The 21777-nt window shown below is 39.4% G+C and overlaps 1 protein-coding gene across 2 annotated transcripts; it reads right to left on the reverse strand.

Annotated features, from left to right (window-relative positions):
* Positions 1-1966: 1966 nt before the first annotated feature.
* Positions 1967-20816, reverse strand: arih2 (ariadne homolog 2 (Drosophila)). 2 transcript variants are annotated; one of them, XM_031286518.2, is made up of 15 exons: positions 20640-20816; positions 18169-18653; positions 15570-15637; positions 15186-15258; positions 11039-11180; positions 9702-9823; positions 8903-9012; positions 8067-8184; positions 7308-7358; positions 6556-6577; positions 5495-5646; positions 4843-4986; positions 4467-4535; positions 4244-4369; positions 1967-3542 (listed from the first exon to the last, which is right to left on the reverse strand). In XM_031286518.2, exons 2-15 carry the CDS (start codon positions 18433-18435, stop codon positions 3471-3473), a joined length of 1536 nt encoding a protein of 511 aa, XP_031142378.1. In that variant the 5' UTR covers positions 18436-18653; positions 20640-20816; the 3' UTR covers positions 1967-3470. The 2 variants fall into 2 exon arrangements, with proteins under 2 accessions (XP_031142378.1, XP_031142377.1); XM_031286517.2 differs by having other exon boundaries at positions 18169-18670; positions 20640-20785.
* Positions 20817-21777: the final 961 nt, after the last annotated feature.

Below are 21777 nucleotides of genomic sequence, written 5' to 3' on the forward strand. Positions count from 1 at the left end.
AAAGCTTTAATTATTATTATACCATATTAAAGTTATTGAAAATGTGAAGAAATTACTATTTTACAGTCATATCTGAAGAAAAGACAACTCAGTGGAACATACAGAGCTCAAGATCCCTGCATGCTTTGCGTCATGGTATATACTGCTGATATTTGGCTAAACCAGGGGTGGAGCTGCCGGTTAGCTCACTTGGTAGAGCGGGCGCACATAAGCAGAGGTTTATTCCTCTCGACGCAGAAGGTCAAGGGTTCGAATCCGACCTATGACGGTCCCCTTTCATATCTCAGCTTTCCTATCCAATAAAGGCAGAAATGCCCAAAAAGTCCTGCATTCAAAATGTCACTTACTTACTCAACAATTAGCATCAAAATACAATTTTTTTCAGTGTCATTTATCACAAGTAAATGTACTCATAATGCAGAATGGCTCCTTTTATTATAAGGTATATTATTGGATTAATTATTAATGCTTTATGTTGTTTCTGGTAAAGGTGGAGCTCATTTTAAGTACTTTATACTGCTAGACAGTTTATTCTATGACAATACATCATTATTCATGAGTTGATGGTATTTAGTTTTTATTATTTTTTGGGCTTTTCCACCTTTATTTGATAGGAGTGAAGAAAGGGGGAAGACATGCAGGAAACCCGGCCACATAACTAACGTTTTTAAATCAATGAGTTCAACATTTCCCTCTGAAATGTAGCCTGGTGTAGACGAAGTATAAGGTAGCAGAAAATGGAAAAACCCAAGTACAAGTATCTAAAAATCGTACTTAGGTACAGTATTTGAGTATATGTACTTAGTTACTTTCCACTACTGTTAAAAACAAACAAACAGGTGTATGCTGGATCCTGTAAATGTGATATCAAGATGACCTAATTTTAATAGTTTGCAGTTTAAAATATATTGCATCTCCGTCATTTAGAAAGAGGTTGGTGGATTTTCGGAAATGCAAAATGTGTCCCACTTTATCTGAACACATTCTATTTAGAGTGGTTTCCAAACATTCTACTGCTCATTGAGCTGTTATATAATGGAAAGTGCCTCCCTGTCCTGCTTTGGAATAAACACATGAGGGTGCAATCCTCCCCACACTCCATGTTACTGTGTGAAGGTGAAACTGGGTCACAAACACATAAGGTCAGGCAGAGTAGTGGATCAGTTAATACCATCTTGGCACACAATAACATAACTATATTTGGCTGTAACAGACACCCTAGGCCCTGCAAGAAAATAGGTGCCAATCTGATGACATCAGAAGTGGCCCAGGTTTCTGCAGCACGTGTTAATATGTGACTGCAGTAGTGGCTTGAGAAAAATTATAAACATTTAAAATTTGTAGAATGTAATTTTCCCCACGATACCCCAGATTCAGGCTGGGGGTAAACTGATCTGAAGCCCCAATGAAATCAATGAGTAGCACATTGATTGCTGGGCAGTGCGATGGAAACATTTTAATAATCATAAGAAATTCTTCCCTAATTAATATAGACTATACTTTAAAACAGTGATTGCATATAGCATGCATCTGTCATTTCTCCTAAGAGTGTATACTCATACCAACATTATATGAAGTTCATTATGACCAATGGGTCTGCCACCATCTACAAAAACAAGGTTGCATTTATAAATCTCAGCTGCATTTTTATCTCCAAAAGTTAGTAGTTTATTCTGCCAAAATTTGAGTCTCCAGGTGGTTTTGTTGTTGGGGATGTTATTCTTAAATTTAGGAGTTGAAACTCTAAAAGTGTCTTAAGGGGAGCAAGAAATTATTTCCCTACAAGAATCGTTAACACATCACATTGTCTTGTTAATAACCACCGCATTAGACAAACACCCTATTACATTTATGGAACACATTACATTTACTTGACTCCTATCGACCTAAAATGAAGTAAAATCCAAAGGGTTTGATCTTCCGTTTGTGTATGAGCGTATGTGTAATGAACACACGAGAGACAGGGTCCGGTTTTAAAAACTCTCTCAGTAACTCTATTTCTGTATTAATGTACAACCGTTGAAAATTACAACAATTTTTTTTGTATTTTTTTTTTTTTTAACGATCTATCAACAGCCATTTTCCAGAAGAAAAGTGAACAATGTGAGCAGGAAGAAACGAGAAAATAAAGAGCAAAATAAAGTGAGGGGATGAATGTAAAGAAAGAGAAGAGAGCACAAGATGGGGAAAGGAGACAGATTAACTGCTAACGTTTATTTTCTGCAGCGGAGTGTTTGAGCACGAGTGTGTCAATGTGTACATGGTATGTGCGTGCAAATGCTGTGTCAACATCGGGGGCGTGGGGGGGGCTGTTGTCGTGTGCATGAACGGCTGAGAGTACACTTAAGTTCATCATCTGATCAGCTGATCAGTGGAGGTGCAAATGTTAGATTTTTATGGAGAAGGTCTGGCTCACACTGTTTGGATCTACACTAGCTGAACAAAAATCAAGCAACAACATCAGTATGAGAATGTAAAGAGACAAGAATGGGACTTCTGTTTTACTTCGATCATAATGACTAGCAACTATTTGCTGGCAGTCGTAGCTGTAGGTCAGGTTAGGTACTAACACAAACAAACAAAGGGGGAAGGTGTGTTTATTGTGAAACACTGGCAACAAAATCTATATATATAAAAAAAGTTGTCTTTTAAACATTCATCTTATTCTTTTGTACTTTGTTTACATAAACATGCATCATACGTAGGAAAATACAGTATTTTGTTCATTTCAAGGAGTATGTGGGACTCTGAGGTCACCATTTTTTCACAGTAAACACACCATATACACATTTATGGCAGAAATAAAGCACCTTTACAGTGAAAGGTCTCCATAATGTGCCGTTGAGAATTCTTCATTGGGCTGTGTGAATTTGCACCTATACCACGACTACTACATCATCTTTGCTGTAATCAATGTCTTATTCATTTATGTCAATTAACCTTTTGCAGCTTAGGAGAGGCAACTTAAATTTAAATGTTTGGGGAAAAAAAGAATCAACTTTGCATGTGTTCAGGCCAATCCAGTAAGTACTACAAGTACAACTGCCATCAAGTGCCCCCTAATCATTGTGGTGTGAAAACCACCAAATACAGATCCACAATCAGCACAGTCTCCTGAAAGAAAGCGTATTCTATCTCCCACATCTTCTTTGTCTGCTTAACAAAAGCTTCGGCAACAAGCACAACCACGGTGAATGTAATGATCTGGAGCCAAAACATGTAAATGAATTGAGGAGGAGAAGAGGACGGGGAGAAACAATCGTGCCATTATGTGACTCTGCAGCATGATGGGAGTGAGGGGGGGGGGGACCACAGAAAGAAGCCGATGAGCGAGTGTAGAGAAGCAAAAGGAGGGGTCAGTATGAGACTTCACCGAGGGATGGTCATGGAGGGAAGCAAAGGCAGGAGGCAAAGAAGAAAGGAAGGACGTAAGGAGGGAGATGCTGGTGCTTTGCATTCGCGATGGAGCTTCAGGTGTCATGGAAATCCTTCAGCAGCGTGCGTCGCCTCTGCTCAGCAATATGCATCTGATTCTCCAGATCCTGTAAAAAAAAACAAAGAAACAGACGAAACATCAGTTAATGCTAAAGACACTTCTAAAACAAAACATGGACCAAGTGAAAAGTCAATTGTGATTCCTCGGCTATACTTCTTTTTCAATTCTTTACTCTTTTTTTAAATAATTAGTATTTTATTGAGTTTATTTGAACACCACTGTTACATGTAGTCAACATTGTAGTCAACATTACAATTGACATCTTAACATATATCCCATAGTGATGATACATTTTTGAATAAAAAAAAAAAAAAAAGATTAAGCCAAAAGAGGTTGAATTCTTTACTTTTAAAAGAAATTAACAAAGAGTCTACAGCCATGTAGTGGCAGTGGAGCTTAGAGCTAAATGCTAATCTCAGAATGCTTAACATGCTCCCAATAATAGCTGTATAATATTTACCATGTTCACCATATTAGTTTAGTGCGTTAGCATGCTAACGTTTTCTAATTACCAGCACTATTCACCAAGTGCAGCTGAGGCTGATGGGAACAGCATTAGCTTTGCAGGTATTTAAATAAATATATATATAGTATATAAATATTTATATAAACCAAGGTACTGGACAAATTTAAAGCTTGACCTGATGACAGCCTTAGATGAACAGTCAGAGGATCACCAAAGTTATTATAAATCATCCTGAGTGAGACATGAATGTCTGCATCAAATATCCATCCAATAGCTCTTACCCCTCTGTCACTGGCGCTGAGCTCCCCCTCGCCTCCCACCACTCCCCTCTCATAGGTGTCAGCCCGCTCCACCTTCCACGACAGGTTTTCTATTTCTGCTTCCAGCTGGGCCTGCTGGTACTCAAACTACAGAGAAAACAGTTAACACCATTAATTAAGTTGCTACATCATTTTACAATGAGTGTTCTGCAATAATGAACAGGCATGGGGAGAGGTTTCTCACCAGTTTCTTGCGTGGGCCGGACTCCATGTAATAGGCGTAAGGGTAGGTATACTGCAGTGTGTAGCGACACTGGAAACAAATAGACAAGACACAAAGTGAGACTGTGTCAGAATTAAGAAAAGGCACCATGATAATTTATCAACATGATCTTCCACTGATTCTACCACTGCACTGGTATCTACAAGAGACTGAATTGATAATAGTACACCTAAGACAAACGCACGTCATATTTTAAGTCATATGTGTCCGTCTCTCATTACTTACTTATTACCTCTTCATCTAACGCACACACACACACACACACACACACACACACACACACACACACACACACACACACACACACACACACACACACACTTAAGTGTGCGAGTACCTTAGCCAGTAGCTTTGCAGCGTTATGCAGGTACTGCCAGTCAATCCAGGTTCCCAGGTTGTTCATCACTCTCTCCTGGATCTTCTCCTGGATCCTCTGGTACGTCTGAGCCTCCAACTGCAGAGACTTGTTGTGATTCTCCCACTGGTTGGGTAAATATAAAAAAGAAATAAAAGGAATGAAATACAGAACAAATATTCCTCCTGTAAATCTAGAGCTATGCTGTATTAAAACGTCAGTGTTTATAAAATATTCCATTTGCAAGCTTAAGACAGTGTGCTGTGATATTTTTGTCCTGAGAACGGCTTTGGACACAAATGTCCCTAACAACTTTCATACAAGAGTGCAGGACGAAATTTGTTATGAGTTAATCTCCCTCAAATCCAAAAAATGAAATCATCTTTCATATGTTCCTAGTTTATGTAAAGCAGGGTTTTGAGACGTTGAATCCCAGGCTGCACAGACTTTTCCACTAGTCTCAGCATTTGGGTAGAAACAGAGAAAGAACATAAAAAGGTAGAAAAGTGTTTCTTAGTCCAGAGGGAGGAAATAAACACATCTGCAAAGCTTTTCAACCTTTACTTTTATCCAGGAAGCATTTTTGCTCTTGATTTTTAGAGCAAAACATAAATGGGGATCCAAAAAGACTCACCCTCTCAAAGTAGAACAGGTATTTCTTCAGGGCCTCTCTGGCCTGAGCCTGCTGGCTCTGGTTGACTATATCAGGGTTCTCTTTGTAGCGGCTGCACTCGTAGTATTCACTGCCGTGAGTCTTCCAGTCACCAAGACACATCCAGCAGAAGTCTTTCAGGAGACACAAAACACACATTTATGGACTCCCCACTACATACATTACACAGTATGTACAGTAAGTGACGTGTGTATCATAGGTTAAAAAACAAAAGGTGACCGAGCCTTTTCAGTGGCTGCTCCAAACCTCTGGAATAGTCTACCTATTCATGTAAGAACAGCTCGGACCAGTGAAACGTTCCAAGTCCTTGCTTAAGACCCATTACTATGCATCGACTTTCAATTCAAGTTGAGTTTTGATATCTTGACCTTTTTCTACTGTTGGTTATTTTGTATTGCATATTGTTTGTGTATATTATCTCTTTGATTTTTGGAGCTTGTTAAGCACTTTGGTCAACTATGGTTGTTTTTAAACGTGCTACATAAATAAAATTGAACTGAACTGAACATAGAACAGCCTAAAGGGTCAGCTCCATTCTTAAGTCTACAGCCAGTTTAAATTGGCTGATATTGGCTGCAGTTGGTAATACTGTATATTATCCATTTCTCCGGATGACTAACTACCTTTTGGTTTAACCAAATTCCTTATCTAAATTACTAAATCTAACTAATGAAGAAAAAGAAAAACAATACTCAAACTATAGCTTCAGAAGTTATTTAGCTTTTTTTAAATATACTTTGGGTACTCTACTCAACTATGTGCTTCTTTAAGAATGGCAGCTGCCACCATTACCCAAAAGATGCAAAAAAAAAAAAAAGAAGATAAACAAGACTTTTATTATAACCAAGCGTCAACTTTCACTTTGAATTTCTTGGAAGTTAACTTGTCTCATAATTACAGTGGATGGCTGCTTTTTGTGTATTGTATCATGCCACTAGGTGGATATAAAGGGCCTCCCAGAACAGTGAGTTCATGCATTACTGGATAATATTGGAGGTGTGAAACTGAGGCAAACTACTTACCGTGTTTGCACTTGGAGCATTGCTGAAATAAACAAAGACACAGGAGGAAGTCAAGTTAGTGAACCAGAAACATGACAAAACAACCATGCAAGGCGGCATTCAGACTAGATCAGGCAATGTGGTGAAAACGCCAGTCCTCCGATTCATTTGAGTGGGTAGTCCGTTTAGGATTCAACTTTTGGAGAAACGCAACCCGACATCACGCTGCGGTGGCCAATCCCGTAACTGGCGATCAGACTGGACACAACGGACTAGAGACTCTACGCGTAGTCACTCAATTTGGCCTTGTGCACCAGTTTAAACCCCACTGTTCTGATAGACCTCGTATCCTGGTTAGTTATTGAAAGTAAATGTGTTTTTTTTAATCACTCAATTACTTGTAGGACCCAGCATACTAGCAGCATGGCTAAAAAACGCACAACACACCCACACCGCTGCACAACCCTGCGGCTAATCGCCACAATGCCGGATCCTATGAATTCTGCCTAAGTCACATTTTTAATGAATCAGAAAAATCAGCAGCTGAATGTTTTCATACAAAAACATTTAGTACTTGATTTAACACAAGTGCTTTGTCATACATACAGCTTAGAAACTGTACGATAAAAGCAGCATATAGCAGGTAGCATATCTGAGGAGTGATCTAACCAAGTGTCAAACTATTCAATTTGAGGACTGCGGCTCTCAGAATATGAATATATTTTTAGCATCTCCTGTGTACTAGGAAAGGGCGATTTTCATCTCTGACTCACCATGTGATTGCACCCTCCGTTCTTCTCAATGCAGATATTGCACTTAGGACACTAGAGGAGAAATACATATACAAATTAGAGGTGACCCCAAATAGTCGATTATTCGATCTAAAGAGCCTGATTCAACTGCCAAGTTCACAGTGAAATAGTTGCAGGTGTAAAAAATGTGGTTAAAAAATAAAGGATCGTTCTATTCGAGCTATATGGGGGTACTGAATGTCTGATTTTACATAAAGTTCCTTGCTTTCTTCCTCCAAATAAATCGGCGATATATCATAGCCTATTTTGTAACATGTTTATTAATCAGAGCACTCACATAAGAGTGTAGCACGAGCAGAGCGCTAAATATGTTTTACATTTATGAACGATTCCCTGTCAAAATGATCAGGGGGAGGAGCTTAGAAACAGCTGTTTGCAGCTTGCAGCTCTTTTGTTTGTGTGGAAAAAAAATGCAAGACTATGTCGCAAATGAAGAAAAAATAAAATAAAAATGACCAATTGAATTTGACGATGTAAATTCTTCGTCCCGGACACCTCTTATATAAATATGATCGAATTAGAGTATGTGACAGGTTACAGCACTGTATTACAGATAATAAGTAATATACATTTTTATGCGTTTTCAAACTGTGTCAACCCTGATCGTTATTGTCCATCGAAAATATAGCATGTGTGCAAGTATGTATGTAGTATGACACACCAGTGCTTGTGTATGTGCATGACTAGATGCGCGTGTGTACACGTATAGATTCTTCATACATCTTTAGTGTGTGCGCTGATGTAGTTAGCCGTCTCGGAATCATCTGCACATTTGGTCAGCCATTTCCGGATTGTTGCACAATCTGTGGGTGCATGGTACATCTGACGGCATTTAAAACTGAGAAAGAGAATAAGAAAATACAGCAGTCAGGACAAATTCTGAAATCATAATATTTTACTAATGGTCGGTTACAGAGCTTAAATAAATAAGGGAACTTGGTGTGTTTAAGTAAATTAAATGCTCAGCTGTCTCTTTTTTCTTCAACTTCTTTTCCTTATTCTTTATCTTATACTTGGATTAGACTCACACTTCATCCAAGAATGTTATTCTTAGACTGGATAAAAACGTTGCAGGACATTCAAATTCAGCCAAAAAGTTTTAAAGATTATTTTCTGGCATTTTAGGCTTTTGTTGGATAGGACAGCTTCGACATGAAAGGGGAGAGAGAGAGTAAGAGAGAGAGAGAGAGAGAGAGAGAGAGAGAGAGAGAGAGAGAGAGAGAATGAATGACATGCAGCAAAGGGCTGCAGGTCGGAACTGAACCTGTGGCCACTGTTTCAAGGACCGAGCCTCTGTACATGTGCGGATGCTCTACCAGATGAACTACCCAGGCGCCTCAAAAAGTTTTTAAAAAGAAAACTGCAAAGAACTGTAACTGCTTTAGGATACCAAACAAAGATTCAGAGTCAATGAGAAAATGCATACAACCCTGTTTTAAAGCCAGGGGGCAAGTAACAATAATCTGACCATAGTCAAGCAATAGTAAAACTTATTAACACTGTAGTTTTTGTGAAATTGTTACTGTCAGCGTGCTGTTTTTGTGTGCGCGTCCTACCAGAAGACTTCACTGCAGCGGCTACACTGCACCCTGCGTGCCCGGGGCTCCTGCACCTTGATGACAATGGGACAGTCTGCACCTGGACACAACTGCAACTGGAAATGACTCTGCAGAGGGAGAGAGGGAGAGAGAGAGAAACAAAGCTTAAGTAACACAAAGAATGTCAAAATTAACAGATGCATCATGACAATGATGATGACATCATCAATGACAATAATAATTGCCAATCCCTGGATAAAACCTGCTGGAAGGTGCCTTGGATTAACCATAGCAGTGCGGTCTTTAAAGAGTTGATTACCCCACAAAAGTGGTTGGGTAGAGAATGAAGAAGATAGAAGATTTAAAAAATAGAAGATGAAAACTGGAAATAGTATTCTGTGGATCATCCCGAGTATCAGGGATACTGTTTCTGGAAAAAGGTGCATTTAATTTTTCCAATATTATTAGCACCACAAACAAATTTCTATTCACCTCAATTGGAGGCAGAAAGCTCAGACACAGGTTATCTGAAAACCTTGGTAAATAAAACGGAAAATGATTTTCTTTGTAATTTGGGTGAATGATCCTTTCAGAAAACGCAAATGTCTAATTAGAGATATCATCATTTGCATAAATACATTTAGAGAGGATTCAGATTTAATGCTGCAGGGTTTCCGCCAGTGTGTTGAAGGCCTGGCGGCTTAAAGAGTTTCTCTCCTTCACACTCCCTTTCCACGTGCCTCTGACGTCTCATTTGCTGCACATGCAGAACTTGACGCAGCATCTAATCAAACCGATTTAGCACAAGGAGACACACCTCAACATAGTCTCTGAAGAGGTAGCGTCTGTATTTGTCCTTCAGCTCCTCTCCTGGCAGCAGTGGCAGGACAAAGTCTTCTGGCATCTGCAGGGAACAGTCCTGAGCCATACACGAGATACCTACACACACACACACACACACACACACACACACACAATGAAGAGTCCTGAATCACTGACTTGGGGTAGTGAGAGAGCCAACATGTACACACTGCCCTACAAAGGCTGCAGCTGCTGTTTGTGTGTTTCTTTACTAATGCAGCAATAAACTACACCCATCATTTTGACTTTGTCTGTGACTAAGAAAGTTCCTCCACTTGTGTTTGGTTTAAGCGGGCTGGTTTAGTCTTACAGTGACCCAGATACTGGACCGGGGTCATCTTTCATCATAAATGTGTCCTTCGTACAGCTGATAAACAAACACATATCAGGCTCAGAAGGACTCTCGATAGAGAAACACATTTTACGGTTACGTGGACCGACTTGAGAGAGAATGTTAGAAAGTAGCACAGGTACACACATTGGGTTACTGCATTCAAATATACACATACAAAAGCACTTGTGTTCCAACACACACTCACAACTTAAGAACAGGGAGTCTGGTAAATTGTATGCACTTTACCACACAAATACATCATACTGTACAAAATATAACTGATCTGTGTACACACCCACACTTCCATCTGGTCTCAAGCATACCTTCTCTCTCAGACACACTAATAATCATAGTTAGCAGTATGCCTGCCATGTACATTTGACACCAGACAGAATTAAAAACACCCCAAGTGGACTTCTTTAGCAAGTTTTGTCTTTAAGCTTTTTAAGTGTTATTTATTTATCATCATCTGCTGTAGTTTTTCCAATGTTTTAGACACAGATATGGTAATAATAATGGTCCAAAATTATGTGTAATGGCATTTGTTTTTATTGAAAAATGTAACATCGTCTTGCGGGAGGACCCTAAACACCACGCCAAATCATGCACCTAAGTCTTCCACAAAGCTAGAGAAAACACTGCATCCAGCCAGGATCCATAGTGGTTTCTGTCATTAAAAGGGTGTATCATTAAAGGGACTGATTAAACTCACCTTGTTAAACCAAATACCAGACTTCAAACCATGCTCGTCTGGCAGAAAATCATAGGCTAAAATAAATTTCCAAAAGGATCAGAGGCTGAAACTGTGATAAAACCCTGAGCGGATTAACACACACCAACACATAAATACAAGGACATACAGACACGCATGAACAGGCACTTAGGAGCTCACATCAAACAAAGTGTGACTCACCCACTCTAATACCAGCTTTGACGACTACACATACACAAACACTCACCCACTCCAATGCCATCTTTGACCAGGACAGTGCAGTGCTGCTCCCAGCATGCTTTGCAGAAGGAGTGCTGGCAGGGCAGTGCCAGCAGGGAGTCTCTCCGTACGACCTGTAGACACACACCACACTGAAGGGACTGAGGGACCTGAAACACAGAAATCATAAACATGTCGTCAAACACAAGTGTTGTTGCTACAGATTAATCTACTTTTTTTTTTTTTTTTAATTATGAACTCAACTGATTGCTTAGTATATATATATATATATATATAAATATAATTTACAGGGTTCGTACACCTTTTCCAAGGTCAAATTCAAGCACTTTAAGCACTTTCAAGGTCCATTTTAAAGCTTTTCCCAGCACCTTACACCACCGTAAATTACATACCAATACATAGTCAAAATTATTATTTAGTGTTTTTATCACATTAAACGAGATAATGCTATAAACAGACAAAATTGTGTTTCGAAATAGCAGAAGGATCTGAGGCCTGTACTGCGAAGCAAGATTTGGCGTTAACGAGCTAACTTCAGGTTCAACCCAGGGTTTTCTGTACCACGAAGGTGGATCACTTGTTATCGGGTTCAATCGCCGTGGTAACTTATGCTGAACGCCTAACCTGGTCGGGAGCAGGTTATGTTGGAGATTAGAGAACAACCGGTGTAAAAGCACCGCCTACTAACCAATCAATACTCGACTGATAACGGCGTCACCGTTCTTAGATCAGCTGGAGCTCGGTGGGTGGAGAGAGAGAGAGGTGCGCTCATAAAAGTTAAAACATTTAGAGACCGACAACCCCGTTAACATTCCCTGATGGGTATTTTTATGAAAGATATAGATTTTCAGCAGAGGGAATTACATATAGGCTATTTGTCGGCTTCTTGAGCCGTGTGTTGCCAATGCGCACATCGGTTTAAATTATGTTTTTATGTTGTTTTTTTTTATTTTCTCTCACAATCGCGTACCACTGCCAGGGTTGACAACTGAAATAAAAGCCTAAAGCAACGACCGTTTATGGAGAGCAAAAGTGTAATTATATATGGTCAGATCTTGTGCCTGACTGATGGGGAAGTGACCAGTTTAGTCTAATGTATTGTAGTGGGTGTACTGTACTGTATATTGGCCAGAATCTGCCTTTGGGGGAGGACGGGGGCATATCATAGTGGGGGGTCATAGTGGGAAGTTTTAGGCATCGACTTCATTTCCTGCATTCCGATACACTTTTGACTTTGCCACTTTGAGTGGGCTGCCAGTGCTGGACCAGCGCCCTGAGCGGTTGGGGGGGTACGGTGCCTTGCTCAAGAGCACCTGGCAGTGCCCAGGAGTTGAACTGGCATCTCTCCAGCTACCAATCCACACTCTGTACTTTGGTCCGTACTGGGACTTGAACCAGTGACCCTCCGGTTCCCAACCCAAGTCCCTACAGACTGAGCTACTGCCTCCCCGAAATCAAAATGTAATAGAAAGTACATTACGTGTCACTGGGCATTTTTAAGTGGGTATATAGACATCCTGGAGCTTACTATCACGTAGACTACACTACTGGAAGTGATATTGATAGGATAAGCGTTGTGATTTACGCAAAACAGCGTCGGCTATTTTTGCCAGCTTTCCTTCCTGCATTTTGCCTGTAAAACCGTGTCTGTGTTCTTCATATTTATGTAAAATATGCTGCTCTGGTAGATGTTTGCGATTGGTCGTGGTGCGCAAACACCGCTTCTTTTATGTGAACGCGCGCGCCGCTGGATTGGGGAAACCCTGGGTTGATTGAACTAGTTGTTAACCAGCGTCGTGATACAGGTTATGCGGGACCGTGGTTGTTAGGGTTAGTGAAGCCAGATAATTGAAATAAATCCAGAGCTTGTTGATCTTGATTTGTAGTACAGGGATCAGATATCTTCATGGTTCATAACATAACATACAGTAAGACAGGTATGGAGAGTAGCACTGAGTGGGAGGATTTGAGCCAAATGACATGCAGCTGGGTCATTCTGTGTCAAATCAGACAAAATCCAGGAAAACAGTTGCTGCACCCTCTTAAAATTTTGCTCAAAGTTTATGCTACCCTTAATGTCAGTCTTTTCACACTTTTTTTTCCAAATCTAGGGCACGCCGTACAAACTTGTAATGGTTCAGTCATATTGACATGTTTGTCTTCTACCCTACAAAGTTTGGGCTGCCTATAAATAATACTTTTCATTATATGATTGTCCAAATATTGCTTCCCAGATAATATGATTTTCAGGCTGTAAAACTGAAGTAATTTCAAGGGCTGAAAATATGAACATGACAGGATTTGAACAGAAATATTTTACAGGCCTTGGTTTTGGGACACATTCTTGATATAGAGGTCTGAACAAAATCTGAGACAGTGCAACAACAACAACCTGTAATTCCATTTTAACCCAGAAGACTTTGACAGTGCACAGGCACCTGCCTGATAAATAACATTTTTTTATTTCATTGCCAAGACATATACATGTATCTACTGGAATAGAGCAGTGTAAATATTGCATAAGGCCATCCTCAACCTTACAGTAGGCTACCTGTATGACACAATTTCGGTTCAGCAATCAACGATTGTTATGTATTGGGCTAACGTTTGCAGGTTTTAATTTGTGGCTAGTTAACGTTACATCTACTGTGATGTAACTTTGGCTATGTTCACTGCATATTCCACAAATGAACGTGCCATAACGGACATGCAATACTAACATTACATTTTCACACCTACTCTCAGTCACTTAGCCTGCGAATTCCTAGCTAGCAGTTACTAGCGTAAACAAATGGGCACTAACGTGTACAGTACATACAGTAAGTACAGTAGGCTACTTCAGTTGCCTTACTTGAAACTTACTTCATGTGACTCGAGAGCGCAGACTCGCCCATTGTGAAAAGCTGCACGTCTTTTTTGCAGACTTTACAAGAGGCAACACGTGGGGTTTGTCCCCGTTTAATCCATAATTTGTACTTTTCATCTTCCAGCCAACGTTCATTGAAACGACAACTTCCCAGCAGCAAATTTACGAATCCCACTATGGCCACGCCAAGACCTGCCCTACGAAGCAGCTTGATTGGCATTTGGATAGCCGACCTGTACAAATGGGGTTACGTTACCTTGCATAAGCATGGACGCTTGGCCAATAAATACTATTAAAGGGCGGGTCTTGGCGTAGCCATAGTAGGATTCGTAATATCGCCTCCCGGCATGGTGCAGTAGTGATTTCATGGGGGTGGAGTCACACCTGGCAGATCGCAGTCACACATGCAAGCGAGCAGGTTTCATTTAAGGCTCTCCAACATTTTATTTCTCCATTTAATAAACAAACTATTCAGTCAGATAGGTATTTGTTGTGAAAGAAATACAGTTACAATTTCAAGCATTTTCAAGAATTTTATCCAAAATGTAAGCACTTTTCAAACCTTGAAAACACAAAATCAAAATTCAAGCATTTTCAAGGATGTCAAGCACCTGTATGATCCCCGCATGTAATAATAAAATAATGCTATATTGCCATCTCACGTTACCACAGTGATGTTTTCAAAATGTCTACACTGAATTTCTTCAATTCTAATGACGAGAAACTGAGAACAGCAACACATCCTCCCGTTTGAGAAGCTGTAACTAAGAAATGTTTGGGACTTTATCCTAATAAATTATTTAAATGGTTAGTCAATGACCAAAATGTCCATATATTCTTTTGCCAAACAGCTAACCAATTTATCAACAGAATCAAACTGCTGCATGTTTGATACCAGATGACAATTTGTCCTTAAAGTTAAATTTGCTGTGAATGTGGGTACAGCGGTAAATCAGTGGCTACAAGAAACAACTGAATATTGATTCCAACTTCAAACTACTCATTTTACCCACAGTGAACAATTTTGTAAAGGATTTTATTTCTTTATTATGGCTTTTACATTATGTACAGCCTGAAAGGTTTTACTCAAAGTAATGTTCACACAAAGGATGGACGAATGCTTCAAGAACCAAGCTAATAACCAATAAACAGTCTTATAGTAATTCGTAGCGCGGTCACAAGATATGAATGGTATAAAAAAAATCGGAACAAAAAAGGTATGAACAAAGCATGTAAACAGTATTTGTGTGTATAAGCCCTCATTTATTGCATGTGGCCTGTTACTTACCGTGACTGATCTGCAGGTGTTGCTGGGCTGGACCAGAGCATCCGACAACAGCAGAGACAAGTTGGACTTATATCTGTGGGGAACATGGAGAAAACCAAGAGTTATTCAAGGATGAGAAACTGAAATATATAAAACTGCAATGCAAAGAAACGAGAGGGAGAGAGACAGAAATCATAGAAAGATAATAAAGAGCCAGGAGAGTGAGGAGAAGAAGGTACAGGAGAAAACTAAAAGATGACAGAATTATGAGAATAAAAATTATGGAGGAAAAAAAGTGGGGAGAGGGAGGCTGAATTAAAGAAGCTGAGAAGGAGTGATGAAAAAGAAAGACTGCAAGAAAGAAAATGAAAAGGGCAGGAAGGGGGAAGGAGCAGAAGGGCATACCTGTCCAGTATTTGTGAAACCTGCCAGTGCAAATGCACCAGGATCAGTTTTGCTACCGCTGGTAAAACCTGAGAGAGAAAGGGACACATGAGTGACTCGGCTGTCTTGACAGTCAGCTAATCTGTAATGATACACAGCTCTTATATCCCCAATTTGCCTATTTTTTTTTTTTTTTACTGTAAGGACTTCCTTCTTGATGAGAAGGAAATATTTGATCATTCTGACCATGCTGTCAACACTGATAATGCAAGGTTTCAAATAAAGCAAATAACTTCCCAACAAAATACAACCAAAAGAAAAAGTATCAATGACACTTTTTACAATTGAGTAAAAACCTAAAATGTTATTACATATTCTCAAAAGGTAAAGTTTTGCTTTTGTTTTATACTGTTGTATATTCAATACCATTTGCTTTATTGATCACTGCCATGACAAATTAAGCTACTTGAAGACTTCACTTTGGACTGTGACATTATATATACAAAAAGATCAGCTGCCATCAATTAAACAAATAGGTAGCTTTGTTTATTTATAATAAAAACATATGTATACCATACATACAATACACCGTTTCAAAACAAAAAGCTGCCACAACTCTATTAACACCCCTTTATCTTGATTAATGAATTAGATGCCTAGAAAATCTAAATGTAGTTCAGGCACTGATATCCCTGCTGATGACTTGATGTATTTTCTCAGCTGTAACTGTACAGTGAATATTAGATGAGAGAGGAATATAACTCTAATAAGTAAGATATATAGTGTTACTTTAGCATATCACCTAGTACTACAGGCCAGACATATATGATTCATAAGTCAACAATTAAAATCCAGTCAAATGGAGAGAAAAAAACTGAGAAGTGCTCCCTTCGTTCACCTACTGCCATCAAGAAACACACAACTGCTCCTATGGGAGCTGCTCAGTTCTGCTAACAGGAGACTGTTGTGCTGTGCTGCTCACAGGTGTGAATATGTATAATTATGTACAAGTGTGAAGTAAGTTACTGCAAAACAGCATGCAGACTGAATAAAAAGAGCAAAGAAACTACTCGTAGGCCCTTTCCACAGCAAACATTTTGACTTGTCATAGTAGGAAAAGCAGTGTTACTGATAGCATTAATGATGGCTCTGCTCTATACATGTGTCCTATGGCAGTGTGACAGTGAGCCAGCATGCACAATGCAGCAGCCTGAAACTAAAGCAGTTAAACTGCATTCAGCCATCATTAATTTGATTGTTTACACCTTTATTTTCCTACAGCGACAAGTCAAAATGTCATCTCTGGAAAGGGCTTATTGTAAAGCATGAAAGGCCAGGTTTAACACGACAGAACCTCATGATCACTGTGAGTCAGTCTCCTTCAGTCTTTCTGAATGTATTAATATTAATGTGTGCACTCAGAACAATGTAAACAGTCAGACTGAGATTATAATTTGCCTGTTGTGAGAGTATACTCACTCAACTGTTTCAGGCTGATCATTTTAATAGAAACACAACCTTAACCAACTAAAGGGCAGCCATGCACAAAATAGTTTGATAAAGCTAATAAAACAATACCATTTTTAGTAAAGCATTTCTTTCTGTATTTGGAGAGAGACAATTCTTTTCTAGTTGCTACATCGCAATAACAATTTTGGAACAAAAGCATTAGCAACTCAGGTAGTGACTATCAGGACTCGCTGTACATATAAGTGGTCTTGTGGTACTTTGGAAACTCATACTTCTATTTGATACAAAATGTATTGTATTGATTATAATGTTACTGCTGCTACACTGCACATATCTGTACATGTTGTTCATACATTGTTCATATTACATAGCCATATTTATTCCGCTCTTATAAGGGAACTGCTAATACACTGCACACATTTATATTTAATTTATATTACTCTAAACCACCTTCTGTAAACCAACTGTACACTACACTATATTTCTTGTCCTGTCTATACTTGAATATCATTGTACTTTTCTGCTCTTTTTGCACTTCTGGTTGGATGCAAACTGCATTTCGTTGTCTTTGTACTCTGCACAATGACAATAAAGTTGAATCTAATCTAATGTAGACCCATAAAGCTTATTTAAACTGACTTTGTATTCTCAGAGAAGGAATTACCATTTTATTTCCATTAATGAGCTTTGATATTTAATTCTCGTGCAATCCTCTTATGACTGAAGCAGAAAAATATGTCAATTAGATAGAGAACAAATAAAAAGTGTGTTCGCCTTAACACGGTAGCCCTAATCATGGACAGTAGGAGCATGGTTTAACGTGCTGAGACAAATAAGAATAACCAGACTACGTCTGTTCCTTCTTTTGCGCCATTTTCTTAAGAAGAAATTACATCAGCATGGTTCTCATTACTGTGTTGTGCAATACACAGCCAAAAGCAGAATTTTGCTTTGAACTGCTTTACTCATGGTCATATAAAGTGTATGGTGGCCTGTGAGGATAAAGTCTGAAAGCTAGGTCTGTGTGAAAGGTTATGAACATTTTTGCTTTTTCAGATCTTGCTTTTGCAAATGCTACAATGAAAAGGAATTCATTCTCCGGATTATGACAGTGCAGCCACACACAACCCAGCAACAGACACAAGCTCACCTTCAGTGCAGCAGCCACAGTGTTAACCTCCTCTATCAACACCCTCTGACTCTCTTTGTAGGTCAGACAAGTGAAAAGGTACTCCTCTGGGTCAAAGGAGTCCGCGCCCTGTTGCTCAACGTCGCTGGCCACGCCCTCATAGTAGGCTTCAATGTCGCCCGGATCCTCCTCTTCTCCTCCATCGTCCTCATCATCCTCTTCTTCAGAGTTCACTCCGAAGTCTTCCTCGTTGCTGTCCGACGCCTGGCTGTTCATGTCCACAGACATCCAATCGATTGAATCAATCACCCGCACAGGTAGACGGTCCGCCTACCTGTCGGATCCAGCTCCCCGTTTCTCCCCGCACCTCTTTCCGCCTGCTTGTGTCACTGTTCAGAGACACCCCGTCTTCCTGAGGCGCGCAGAGAGCGCGCTCAGCAGCAGCGGAAGAAACAGAAGAAGTCACACTCTCCGTCACTCATTTGGAAAGTTGGTTACAAGTTGATCTGAGGAGAAAAAAAGACTGAAGAGGAGAGTAGAAAAGGAATGAATAAATAAGTGAGGAAGAGAAAGAAAGTAATACAGGAAAAAGTCGGGGGAAAAAAAAACATGCATAAGTGATCAAAATTGTTAATTATTCCTGCAGGATATTCCTAATATTTGAATAAATTTAATGCAATTATTTAATAAAATTCTGAATCAACTAACAGTGTGGGTCTCCTGCAAGATTAGACTATGTTGAACTGGGGCTGATAACAATGTCCCCACATTCTGCCCATATTTTTGGAATATTTCCCAAACTATTCAAATGTATTGTCTAGATGTATTCAAACGTGCTGGACAGGCCCTACTTCTGCTCCTCATGTCTGCCTTTAGTTTTGGATTCAACTTCACAAACACAGGATTTTATATCAGCTCTTGCCCATATATCCTGTATTTTCAATCCTACTACACTGTAGATCTGATAAAACACGTGTGGGACACAAGGCAAGAGTTAAGGCTTAAAACACGGTTTAGAGGATTAGCTGACGATGCTTTAGCCTTTAGGGATGAGGGAAACATACAAACCGTAACTGTACTTAACTTGGTGACAAACCGTAAAGTAAGATTGGGCACATAACAGGAGAACAAAGTATGTCTCAACTGGAATTAAAACCAACTGCAAGCACACAACAACAAAGCAGTAATGCATGACTGGAATAATAATAATATAAATGATGGCATAGAGAAGGCAAAAACCTTTTTACATGTATTTTGTCTATTAATCTAATTGATGATGATCATTGATGCACATATTTTTTTTTTTAACACAGATTTCTCCTACGATGGCTTTCAAAATACTGTCAGTTAAAAAACTCAGTAGTGAACATCACCTTTACATACAGATTGTTAGTTATTGCCTTGTTTTACCCCAACATCACCCAGCTCTTTGCCAAAGCAATACAATTCCTTTGAATGTAGAACTTCCCCAGCATTGCTGTGCCAAATTGTATGTCTTTGTCAGAATGGGGGTTCCCTTTCCGCGCAGTTTTATCACTGTCCTATTGTGTTTTTTTGAATGTGGGTGGGTAGCTTTTTTTGGGGTAGTGTTTTTCTCCTTACCAAAACGTGTCTTCGCACCATGTAACATAGTTCATAACTAAAGGGGGTATACTCTGAAGATGTTACGAACTTTGATCACAGAGGCCGTAAGTAGGCTTGTTTCGACATGTGATTTGTATCCACTATGGTTAAAAAAAAACATCGGATCAAAGTCGTTTGCTGGCACCGGGGATCAAATGTGACTTCGCAAATATCCACCTGAATAAAAAAACAAGGTTAGTCGGGAAAGACTGCTGCCAGCTGGCCCCGGTGCCAGCCCAGTGACTGGCGAATGCTTGCATTCTGTCCGGTCCAGGCTAAAAATAGGCAGCCGACTAGGTGACACACATTTTGCCAGGCTAACGTTATTGTATCACGGCGACTCAGCACAGTTTTGATAACACGGCTTGGGGGATGGGAAGTAAGATGCTCGGGGAAGGATTGGGCAACGTAAAAAAAACGGCTTGGTTGTTGCTGGGCATCGGCCTTTCGGTCCGACTTCGGTGCAGAAATTAAAAACGGCAGTAAAGTCCAATCCACAGAACGGCTGGCCAATTTACTGTTGGCCGGATTAGCTTCCTGGCTAGCGTGCTGGAGGCTAGCTATATTCAGCAGCGAAGTAACGGTATGCCAAACCCACGAGTTAGGCGAGTTAAATTGTTGGATACTTTAAGAGCAGGCTAGCAAAATCCTTTAAGAAAAAGTTAATTTAGTTCTCCAACAATACTTTACAACATAGGAGCTAGCCCGGTTAGCCACCCCCTTGTCGTTGTCTTCCACTGTGCCGCCGCCTCTCACCCACTTTACTCCGGGGATTGAGATGTAAACAAGGCCCTCGAGCTCGGAAGTAAACAGGCACATTTATACAACTGCTGCATTGACTTCCACTGGTTAAAGTCGGTGGTATTTACCTCTCAGAGAAGCGTCGGCTCTGCCCGCGTTAACAACCAGGAGTGTTTTTTTTGTGTGGGGAAATCCACAGAGCGATACACACCGTCCGCTTGGCTGGTAGGCGGAAGATCGACAGTTACAGAGGTACTTATCAATGACGTCACTTCCGCGTTTATCATGCCAGCCTCCTCTCTCTTCTATGACATGCAGCCGTTTCAACTCATGCATTAATACTGTCCATTAATACTTCAGCAGTATTACAAGAATGGAGCAACATCTTTTAACTTCTTACAAACAGACATCCATATATTACAGGAGTTTCAGGGGTTCATTTAATATGCATTTCAACAACCAGGATTTATCGAATTAAATTACCTCACGTGGGTTAGTGTAAATGTCTTAAAGAAAACATATTCGTATAGCAACTTAAACATGTATCTGAACATTTTGAAGTGTAGACATTATCATATCAAAAATGTGCAGATCTAAACCGCTCGTTACTTTCCTTGCTTGCACGTGGCACATGTTGGACTGAAACTGCAGGTGCTGTGGCTCTGCAACTGAATAGAAAAATTGCATTCAAAGTTTAATAGCTCTGAGGGTATTAGGACCGGTGGCTTTAGAAACAATGCATTGCCCTGCATTTATTGGCAATAATTTAATTTTTAGTCTCATGGCCATTGTAATTAGTCAATATTTGTTTATGCTAGACTTGATGATTTAAAGTTAATTGGGTTTTTAATATATATATATATATATATATATATATATATATATATATATATATACATATATATATATATATATATATATATATATATATATATATATATATATATATATATATATATACACACACACACATATATATATATACACACATATATATATACACACACACACGTACAGAATCCCTAAAACTAAATTGAACCGTTTTAAATATTCCTTTGTACCAGTCTCCAAGTTTAAATCCAAATTTTAAATAGATTTGTACAATTTGTAATTGTAGGCCTGAGAAGTGTGCAATAACTCTGTGTTCTGTATTTTATTTTATTTTATTTATTTTTTGTCTGTAATGGCAGCTACTACTATGCACTACGCACTCTTAAGTCCATGACAAATTTCCCCTAGGGGACAATAAAGTAGTAGTATATATAT

This window comes from Sander lucioperca, chromosome 12 (genome assembly GCF_008315115.2).
Source record: "Sander lucioperca isolate FBNREF2018 chromosome 12, SLUC_FBN_1.2, whole genome shotgun sequence".
NCBI lineage: Eukaryota > Metazoa > Chordata > Actinopteri > Perciformes > Percidae > Sander > Sander lucioperca.